The 10,809-nt window shown below is 46.7% G+C and overlaps 1 protein-coding gene across 2 annotated transcripts; it reads right to left on the bottom strand.

Annotated features, from left to right (window-relative positions):
• Positions 1–142: 142 nt before the first annotated feature.
• map3k7cl (map3k7 C-terminal like) lies at positions 143–7,373 on the bottom strand. Of its 2 annotated transcripts, none has more exons than XM_047020654.1 (5): positions 6,814–7,373; positions 5,367–5,448; positions 2,935–2,987; positions 2,052–2,167; positions 143–1,086 (listed from the first exon to the last, which is right to left on the bottom strand). In XM_047020654.1, the coding sequence occupies exons 2-5, from the start codon at positions 5,440–5,442 to the stop codon at positions 906–908; spliced, it is 426 nt and encodes a 141-aa protein (XP_046876610.1). In that variant the 5' UTR covers positions 5,443–5,448; positions 6,814–7,373; the 3' UTR covers positions 143–905. The 2 variants fall into 2 exon arrangements, with proteins under 2 accessions (XP_046876610.1, XP_046876609.1); XM_047020653.1 differs by having other exon boundaries at positions 2,935–2,993; positions 6,814–7,370.
• Positions 7,374–10,809: the final 3,436 nt, after the last annotated feature.

The following is a 10,809-nucleotide window of genomic DNA, read 5'->3' as shown; positions in this document are numbered from 1 at the left end:
GCTGATCATTTCACAATTCCAGAGTTAATCTCATTGTGAAACAGTAAGTTCCCTATTCACATTATGTGCCATAGTGACAAGTCACAACCACAAAACCTCGGTCTCCCTTGCGGAAATGAAACGCATAAGTCATGCTGGTGTTCAAAGTAAAGGTTTTTTATTCATAATAAAGAAGAGAATACCCAAGTATTGCATGTGTTCTCCTGTAGGGCTTGGTACATGTTTATGCTGATGACAAAATGGTGTCAAAACACATCAACATTCTGTCAAACCTGTTCCTCATTTTACATTACAGATTATCTATATTATACTGTTGTGGTCTTATGTCTTTGCAGAGACTGAGCATCAAACATAGCTAAGATCTAGCTAACCTCTACATACTCTCATCCCATCAACTCCTCTATAAGCATTGTATGACAGAAGGTTGGACACATTCCTGTTCCTCCTGGAGTCCAGACCAACCATAAGACACATTGATACACTTTAGCCATAAATCGGTAACATAAATGTCCCATTTCATATGGTTGTGGATAACAATTGGTCATGGAACCTTGAACAAGCATTGAACTAGTCAAAAGTGTGAATACAGTATAAAGAGTATTACCACAGTAGTCATCCTAAAAAGCTAATTTATTGGGTCCTTTAACGTCATTTTAATCAACATTCTGCATAGCTATGGGCTGGCCATATAAGTGTCTCTCTGTGCAGTGTTGACCGAAACCTGGACAGAATTAGAGTAAAAACCGAAATAGTCATCCTGAATTGAACATTCAGAGGCAAAGTTTTTCTAGCTCTGAGGTCAGTGGTTAAACTGCTGATTCATGTCTGGCTGAACCTCTCCATCTCCGCCCAGTGGCGAGCCAGCCCTGCGTCTCCATGTCTCCGGGTCTGGGGGAGGCTGGAGGTCACGAGGAATCCTGGCTACTCTGATTGGTCAGGCTTAGTGTCTCCAGCTGCTGGGCGCGCTCAGTGTGGACGGTGAGCAGCGTGCGGTTCTCCTCAGACAGGACATGGAACTCCTCCTCCAGGCGGGCAATCTCCACGGCGACCCGCTCATCCTCCACCAGCTCTGCCAGCAACTCACGCCTAATTAGGAGTGTGTGTGTGTGTGTGTGGGGGGGGGGGGTAAAACACAATGTTACAGTAAATGCCCATACAATCAGTCCCAATACAAAACATACAATGTCATTATTCTATCATAGTCTATTACTCCATCAAAATAAAATGAGACAGGTCTGTTTTAACATGAAGGTCCACAAAGGGCACATCTGACAACAACTAAAAACGATCGACCAATTCCAGTTAAATTACTTAAATTCAAATATTTCCATTCTGACAGGCTTACATCAATGGCACAGTACATAGTCAGGACAGTGGATTTCCATGAATTGCTTCACCTCTCTGACACACACAACAAGTCCTAGTATTAGATAGGTATTTTCCGTTAGTAGTCTAGTGTTGAAGAGTGGATACATAGAACATAGAAAGAAGCAAACAAACAAGAGTTCCATGAACCCGTTTTTTAGCCAAGTCATTCTGCTGTTACTGTGTAATCAACAAATGAATCCTGGTACAAGTCGTGTTTAAACGTAGTCGGTCAATAGGTATAGGGTAACAATACATTGTTACACACTTAATAGAAATGTGTGCATATGCCTGTGTGTGTCAGTGTGTCTCTGGTGCTTGTCATGGTGGTTACACTATTTTTTACAGTTGGTCATCATAACGAGTTAGGAAATCCCCTCTCGCTCTATATGGAATGAATCTCCTAGGAGATGACACAAACAAAGAGAATGCTGTTCCATCACTTCAGCTTCTGTGGTCAAAGTGTGTGTGTTTGTGTGTGCTTGTTCTTAGTTAAACCTGAGTCTATGTCCACCTGTGGGTCTGTGTGGAACCCAATGGGCTTCAAAGCTCTTCTTTTCCTCCTGAACCTGACTGTATACAGAGATCGTAACACTGCCAGCCGTGGTGGTGGACACCGTCCACCACCTGAGAACCTAGCCCTGCCTCCCTGCTTCTCAGTCGTCCTGCTGTTCGGCCGGCCTTACTTGCGGTCCTCCAGGAGAGAGATCTCGTGCTTGACCTGGTGGAACTCCAGAGCCATCCTACAGTGCTCCCGGTACACCTGAACGCTCTCTCTCAGAGATCCACAGGGGGGCACGGGCTGCCCGAGGGGGAGGTGGGGGTGTGGGTGGTGGTAGGGGGGTGAGGGGTGGGTGGTGGGGGAGGTTGGGGAGATAAGAGAGAGAAAATAGAGGTGATGTCACTAAGCCTCAAAAACAGAGAACATAAATGGTGAAGTTGGAAGAAAGGGAACATAGGGTCGTGTTGTGTGTCCTGTCTGGCGAATTTGGCACAGACCTGGAGGGCTGCTGATAACGTACGTCAACATTCAACAAACAAGACGGAACACTGGATGAGTAGGACAGGAAATGCAGGCAGACCAGGTACACAAAAATAAACAAAGAGAGAGGTCAACTACTGTGGTCTATAATCTCCGTGACGTCTGTTTCTGTACTTCTGCTTTCCTCAAATTTATTTTTCCAAACACACAGCTTCCTCCTTCCTCTTCACTTTCAGCCTCTCTCCTTTTAACTGATTTCCCCTTCTTGCACACATTTTATTTCCATGCCACAACTGTGCAAGATTGAAAAACCTTTCGTTAAAGTTTGAGTGCATTTACTGAGAAATGTCAGTTACAGCCACGATTACAGTTAAAACCTGCTGACATCTAGTGGCTGACCTGCTGTATGACGGCCAAGCCCATCAGCCATTTTGAATGTACCCACCATAGATCTCTGCTCTGTGTGCTCGAAGTGCAACTACAGTGTTTTGCTGTTCTCCAACCTGTCCATTCCTCCAAACTCTTCTCTTTGAGAGCAGATGTTTTCAATGTGATCAGCTACTGTGTGTGTGTGTGTGTGTGCTCACCTGCAGTCTCTGCTCCAGGTCAGGGAAGGACCGGGGGGAGTCTTCTGCATCTTCTAAGTCTGACAGAGAGAGAAGAGACGGGGGCTCAAAGAGGTTTACCTCTTTGTGTTGACCTCAACAATCCTTTCCTTGAACATCCCCCAAGCTGGCTTTGTATTACCAGCACAGTGAGGTCACCCTCATGGAATGCAGGACTGGTTTATCTCAGGGGGGGAGGACGGGGGGGGGATTGCTTACAGAACACAGCATGACACCGCTGCATAGGAATCTAACAACACTGGTCGTCTGCATAGCCCCGGTGAAAGTTGTGAGTCTGGCAGACTGGTTGCGAGTAAACAGACAGGCAGATAAACAGAATCAGACAGACAGAATTAGACGGGCTGACAGAAACTGGCGGGCAGGCAGCAGCAGACAGACACCGGCTGTCCTTTGCCGGCTGTGTCCCCCAGGAGTGGTGGAACACATGTGGAGAGACCTGGAGATGATGCAACCTTCTAAAAGCAGACGGCCTTAGTAGGCCAGCCAGCGGGCCAGAAGACCTCCAGGCCAATTAGGAAAGGGGGATGAATGTAGCGCTCATGCTGGGGATTGACACGTTGTAGCGGGGCTTCGGACTACAGCATGAGGTAATGGAGGAGCATGCCTCAGCCCCCCCCCCCCTGCAGACAAGGCTCAACAGAGCAGGCTTTACAGAGCAGGCTCTACAGAGCAGGCTCAACAGAGCAGGCTCTATAGAGCAGGCTCTACAGAGCAGGCTCAACAGAGCAGGCTCTACAGAGCAGGCTCTACAGAGCAGGCTTTACAGAGCAGGCTCTACAGAGCAGGCTCTACAGAGCAGGCTTTACAGAGCAGGCTCAACAGAGCAGGCTCTACAGAGCAGGCTCTACAGAGCAGGCTTCTTGTCTGAGGAATGATGAGGGGAAACACTTTGGAAAACGTCGAAAAGTTGAGAGTTGAAAAATTGATTCCTATGCTGCTGTCGAGAAAGGAAGACGTGATCTTTGTGTTCATGTTCCTGTAATTTGCACTGGCATTGTCTCCGGCTGTTCTGTTGCGATCACAACCCTCCCTCACACCCTTCTGCTCTTCTGGGAAAGACAAGGGAGTGCGAGGGAGGGGGTGGAGGAGTAGTGGAAGGGGAAGTGTTAAATGCTGATAAATATAGGCCAGTGTTCTAGAAGCTGGGGAGCGAATGAGGCAGAAGGGTTAGGGTTAGAGGGGAAACTTGACGCTACCGTGGCAAAGCTGCAGCTGCCATCCCAATGCCAGTCCCACGGCCGTAAAACACCCTGACAGCACAGTGTGTGTGTGTGTGTGCGTGACCGTGTGTGTGTGATCGTGTGTGTTGAGAGTTTGTTTTCAAGATGCCACAAGCCTACAGAAATAGAAGAGACACCTGTCCCAACCCCGGCAGGGAGGAACAAACCCAGTCAAAAGGGATGAGGAGAACGAACCCAGTCAAAAGGGATGAGGAGAACGAACCCAGTCAAAAGGGATGAGGAGAACAAACCCAGTCAAAAGGGATGAGGAGAACGAACCCAGACAAAAGGGATGAGGAGAACGAACCCAGTCAAAAGGGATGAGGAGAACGAACCCAGACAAAAGGGATGAGGAGAACGAACCCAGTCAAAAGGGATGAGGAGAACGAACCCAGTCAAAAGGGATGAGGAGAACGAACCCAGACGGCATCCTGAAATGCATACTTTTACTTTTTACTCCCAGTAGGTAGAGCAGACACCCTTTGCGAAACACATACAGATACAGTGTGTAGTGTTGAATTGTATTCAACCTGTTTGGGACTTTGTCATCTACTTGACAAAGCCACGTAATGGACTGACAGGTTTGTAATGGCCTGCTACTGCACCATTGTTTCTAGGACTGACCCTTCTTCCTCTGCACAAAGGCATGTGGGTAATAATAGCCAGAAAAGCATGGTCGCTGGTCATCCTGGTATTTTTGGCAAACTGTATTGGACAATGTAATGGTATGTACAAAATCTTTTTCTGGCATACTAAATAGTATGGTAGTATGGGTATTTGGGACTCAGTTAAAGGGATGAGATGTGAGGTAGAGGCCTGAGAGTTGCGTTAGGGACTGATTTGCAGGGCAGAATGCGGCGCGTGTGATATTACACATACTGGAACTGGAGGCTCATTTGGACAGAAGACGTAATGCAGGGTTAAAGGGTTAAGCTCAGCAAGTCACTTAGTCACAGAGTTTTTCCTTTTCCACACCGCGCGGCGCGTTTGCGCTTCACTTCTAGTTTCTTGGGGCCAGATTACGGATTTCGGATTAGCATGGTATGGTCAGCACAATCGAAGGTTGAAATGTAGACGTCGGCGCGGCCTCTTGTGCACCAAACCCTTGTCTCATAGAGAGGCACTCCGTGCGTGTGAGTGTGCGCATGCATTCCGTGTGTGTGTGTGTCTCACCTGAGGGGTCCTGGAGGCTGAAGGCGATTCGAACTTCAGATTTGTCAGGGGACACCCGTCTGGCTGAGGTGATCATTGATTCCTTGTGAGATCACGGCAGAGAGAGAGAGAGAGAGAGAGAGCAGTGACTTTGCATTGTGACATGACATACGGGAGGCCCCCCCTGCACAACCAAGGGTGACCGGACCGAGCAATGTGATACTCTGAACATAAACGACCACATAAACACACACTGGCAAACACACACACACACACACAGAGCAGTGGAGTTTCATCATGCGTTTAGAGTTGCAGTAGGATTAAATAATTAGCGAGGTTGACAGGCTATCTCCCAGAGGACTGGATGTGGCGCGTCCTCGGTGGGTGAGGGGAACGGCTGTTTATATCTGGGTATCTGCCTGCAATAACCCCACATAAAGCCCTATGGTGCTGGACCGGCTCTGCCCACTCTCCCTCTCCTGTCCTCCTCCACCAGTCCACCCAGTCTCCCTCTCCTGTCCTCCACGACCAGTCCACCCAGTCTCCCTCTCCTCTCCTGTCCTCCTCCACCAGTCCACACAGTCTCCCTCTCCTCTCCTCCACGACCAGTCCACCCAGTCTCCCTCTCCTCTCCTGTCCTCCTCCACCAGTCCACCCAGTCTCCCTCTCCTCTCCTCCACGACCAGTCCACCCAGTCTCCCTCTCCTGTCCTCCTCCACCAGTCCACCCACTCTCCCTCTCCTCTCCTGTCCTCCTCCACCAGTCCACCCAGTCTCCCTCTCCTCCACGACCAGTCCACCCAGTCTCCCTCTCCTCTCCTCCACGACCAGTCCACCCAGTCTCCCTCTCCTCTCCTCCACGACCAGTCCACCCAGTCTCCCTCTCTCGCTCCACCTTTATTGACTCTCCCTCTCCTCTCTTCCTCCACCGGTATTAGCCACACTCCCTATCCTTCTCTGTCCGCTCTCCCACTTCCTCAACCAGCTCTAGCTACTCTATATCTTTTCTCCTTGCCCAGTTCTCTCCCTCTCCTCTCCTCCTCTACCTGGAAACCTCTAACAACCCTGCAAGCTGGTCCAGACTATGCATCTATGTCGAGGGCTGACCCAGAGCATGGCCTATTTGAACTGTAAGAAATAAACATTTTATGGCAAACCTGAAGGTAACATCAGTATCCTATCCTATACAACAGTCTTTTAAACTTTGTGTTAGTGTTTTTGGTTAGGGAAATGAATGGTGATGAATGGTATTCTATAATTTCTCTATGACCAAACAAAACAGTCCCCATATATCAGTAGCTATAGAAATATGGGTTGGTCGATATGACATAGTTTTTCACAACGTTCAAGTGTTATAGTAATAACAAAATCAACCATTTGATCAAGATCTTTGATACAGGCTGCAATGGACCGATGCCTTTACGCACTGTCAGGTCGAAAAGTCAACTAGTAATAACACACTGTCTTACCTGCAGCACGAACTTGACCTAGGAGAATTCGTGATAGGGTGAACCAGCACCCAGTTCCTAACAATATTCTTCAGTCTTTTCCAACCTGCTTCGATGAGTCCTCTTAAGTTCCCGTCTTAAAACCGACGCTTCCTGACACCTGTGAAAAGGAGCGAGGAACAATATGCAACGGTTGTCTTTAGTCTATACAGTGACAGGTAGTCTATCCACTCTTGCTTTGTCGCTCTGCAGTAAACAGAGAAACGCGTGTAAATTTGAGGCAGTTGATGGCATTCACGCTCCAACCGAAATACTGGACTCAAGGTAGTTGGTTCAGCGCGCACTCCTCAACTCAAGTTTCTGTGGACATTTTCCTCGGCCATGCGGCCCTAACGCAACACAGCAGTGAGCAGGCAGTTTTGGAATGCAGTCTGCTGCACCCCTGTGTCACTTGGGTACCAATTAAATGGCTCAGATGACATGACTTTAGCCCGCAATAATGTTCATAGCTCCAGTTTACTTTGACTGACACGGGCATGCCGCAGAGCCGACTGTTGGCGGTGCAATAGCTGTGCAATGATGCAGTTGCTCAGAATGACACTCCGCTATAATTGCTCATGAGAAAAAAATAGACCAACTCTTCGAGTGTCTTTTTCGTTCTATAGGATCAACTTGCATGCTTGCGTCGCGTGTCTGATATTGAGAAGAAATTGTTATCTTACAGCTTGGCAAGCATGAGCACACAACTGAAGAACGCGCACAGCCTATTTATGTAATCTCCTCTACGTGCAGTTCACTTTTCTTGCTTGAAAGTGCAAATTGGGTTCATTTGTACATGAACTGACAAAAGCCGTACTTTTCTCTTATTTGATTGCATTACATGTTCTAGGCTACTGGAGTGACAAGAAGGAAAATATTATGATGCTGCTATATGATGCTTATTATTACTGTGTGCACCATTGTAGCCGGCAGATGGCGATTGAAGTCAAATAATATTTCGAAACTTTAAATGCTAGCCTGTTGAGGAAGTCACATGACAATCGCTAATTGCATGCTCTCCGCGAATGGTTTAAAAACCAGATCGTTCAAGAAAAAGCTCATTATTATGATTTTGATTTAGCATCACACAGAATCGAAATTTAGAGTAGACTAACTTGAACCAAAACTTCTGACGCCAACAGCAAAGAAGTGTGTCATAATTAATTTGGAAATTAATGGAAGCATTAATTCTGAGTGTCAATGTGCGAGAGATCAGTAAGCAGTAGGCTAGGTTTGGGAGAGAGAGAGGCCGTCACATCAGGTAATCCGTCTGATGTCAGATCTAATTTCTCTCTGCAGTTCTGCACGCTATGTGTTGATGCTGGACATGTCAGATTAAGGGCAGACAATAGAAAAGAGGTGGAAACTGGGGAGTGTGAGAGTGGTGTGACGGTTGGGTAGAGAGACAAAAGAGAGAGAGACAGAGAGAGAGAGAGAGAGAGAGAGAGAGAGAGAGAGAGAGAGAGAGAGAGAGTGTGGCCATGGAAGGGGTCATATATGAGTGATATCTGCTGTAGTCTCTCCGGCCCTCCCCATTTGTCTTAATGCCGTCACTACGGCGACGCAGACCTGCTCAGTCGCTCTCAGGGCGCTCATCATTTCACTTTGATGGATGGGGCACCACTGAATGTCTGACCGCCTCACCTGTTTGTGAGGATGTGTGTTTGATTGTCAGGCTTTCATACTAAAATACTTGCTACCATGTCTGGTAACCACTCATATTGGTCAATGGCTGTGGGTTTTGAATACTGTTAAAACTGAAATACATGTTGTTTGATACACCCGTTATTATGAAACATTATTATACACCTGACTTTGATTACGGCTTTGACCCTGTGGCTACGGTTGTGTATGTGTATGTGTGTGTGTTTGTTTGTGAGAGAAAGCGAGAGAGAGAGAGAGAGAGAGAGAGGGCACATGAGAAAGATCAGACACCACACAGGTCAAAATCTTGAAACTTCTTACTGTGAAACACAAACAGACAGATGTCTCCCCCTTCCTCCCCGCGCTGCCTCCTTTCCATGTCTTTCTCCATCTCTCTCTCCATCTCTCTCTCCATCTCTCTCTCCATCTCTCTGTCCGTCTCTCTCTCCATCTCTCTCTCCATCTCTCACTCACTCTTTCTGACCCTCTCTCATGAGGGATAAACTGTAATTCTATTCAGAACAGATGTGAGAATATATGATGCATTGCTGTTCAGCCCCAACAGCAGAATACATAGTCTCTCATGAACTGGAGCACAGATGTCAGCCTTCTTTGGCCTTCATGTTGCGAAGAGACGAACCATACAGAAGCATATTTACTCTACCTGTAAGATTATATATTAATATTGCTTTCTCATTACCAGTGCTCTATCGGATCTGTGGAAGAGGATGGGGGGGGATGAGCAAACACAACAGAACTGGGACTCCAGAATTAACCAGGACCTTTCATGGTGGAGGTGGAGAAAAACCAGCTGTGTGCGATGAAGAATGCCAAGGTCAGATTGGTAATCCCACGGCCTTATTCACGAGGGATTAGATAATGATGAATAAAAAAACGTCCCTGGGTTTTGATTAAGAATTATGGGGTTAGGGGATTAAAGACGAGCAAATGCTATTGCATTGGCCAGAACCCAATCCTAGAATTAATCGGAATACCAAAAAACAACAACCTTAAACTGTCTTTACATGGTGAGATTAAGGAGGGCAAAAACCTGCTTGAATCCTTCTGTGAACACACACACACTTCTGTAGATAGCCTTAAGAAGCTGTTTTATCTACTACTTGTATTGATTTAAATGGACAATCTAGTAATAACATTACAATGCAGTAATACAGACTATTACTTGGCACTAACCTCTGACATGCTGTAAGAACTGTGCACTTCTGGTCCATGATTATCTGTTGCACTGACAATATGCATGATTTGTACTTTGGATAAAAGCAACTATTAAATGAATAAAACATCAAATGTGTTTTGTATATTTTCCTCTCTCCTGCCTGGAGAGAAAGCCATTTGCAGGGGGCCAGAAGAGCAGATTCAAAGTAAAATAGTGCTGGGGAGGGGAGAAGAGGGACAGAAGCCAGAATGGAAGATAGGGTAGATTAAAGGTGCAGAGGGGAAGGTGGAACAGGAGGAGAGGAAGAATGAGACACGGATGGATTCCTCAATCGCCCTTTCTCTCCACTTCTCTCCATCCATCTCTTTTCTCCCCCCTTAGGTCCGGCTCAGCGATCACAGGAACAGAAATAGAGCCGAAGACCCAGAAAATCATCTGCCTCGAGCGAAAGAGAGGAAGAGAAAAGGGGGGTAGTTCTACCAGGTGTCTGCATTTTCTGAATGCAGTTGAGTGCGGTCAAGTATGAGTTTTATTTTTTGGGATGTGTAAATGTAATATCTTATGTAAATGTGTCAAATGTGTACCCTCCTGCTGTATTAGGACATGTTAGCACAGTGTTCATGTAGCCTTTATGGTTGCTTACATCGTACCACATAACCCCGAACAGAGACACATATAGCTGAGTTTGATTCCCCATCTAGATTGCTTCTTTGAAGGTGTGTGTGTATGTGTCAAAGTGTAAAAGGGAAGATGAGATGAAAGATTGACTTTTGCCTATGATGTGTTAGTTTAGCCTAATCAATGGCGCTTCTGCGCAGTAATTAGACTTTTTTTTTCTCTGGTTGATCTCCGCTGCTCATCCTGCAGGCTTCTTATGGATTCCTCCAATGCTAGCTGAGAGCACCTTGATTATAACAGTTGAAGGAGATTGCTATGGGGTTTGAAACGTGTTTTCCTTTGTGTTTGTAAACACTATTTGGACACACTATTTGGACCTAGACACAGAAATGTGCATCCTAAATGTGGTCACTGTTTCCCATTTCAGCTTTAATGGTCTACCCACAACCAGAACATAAGTCAGAGCAGGCTTTTGATTCTTATGTAACAGAGGTTCAGCTAAGCCCCCCCCCCCCCTCCCCCCCACCCCCATCCATGCA

Source organism: Hypomesus transpacificus, chromosome 5 (assembly GCF_021917145.1).
Source record: "Hypomesus transpacificus isolate Combined female chromosome 5, fHypTra1, whole genome shotgun sequence".
Lineage (NCBI taxonomy): Eukaryota > Metazoa > Chordata > Actinopteri > Osmeriformes > Osmeridae > Hypomesus > Hypomesus transpacificus.
This window is presented reverse-complemented; position numbering and strand designations above follow the sequence as displayed.

Bases quoted from the DNA above. Each gene is read 5' to 3' on its own strand.
- map3k7cl (XM_047020653.1), bottom strand. From the start codon at position 5,442: ATGATCACCTCAGCCAGACGGGTGTCCCCTGACAAATCTGAAGTTCGA. The intron at 2,994-5,366 runs GTGAGACACACA...TCTCTCTGTCAG, and splicing joins CAGCCTCCAGGACCCCTCAG to ACTTAGAAGATGCAGAAGAC. The intron at 2,168-2,934 runs GTGAGCACACAC...CCCCTCGGGCAG, and splicing joins ACCTGGAGCAGAGACTGCAG to CCCGTGCCCCCCTGTGGATC.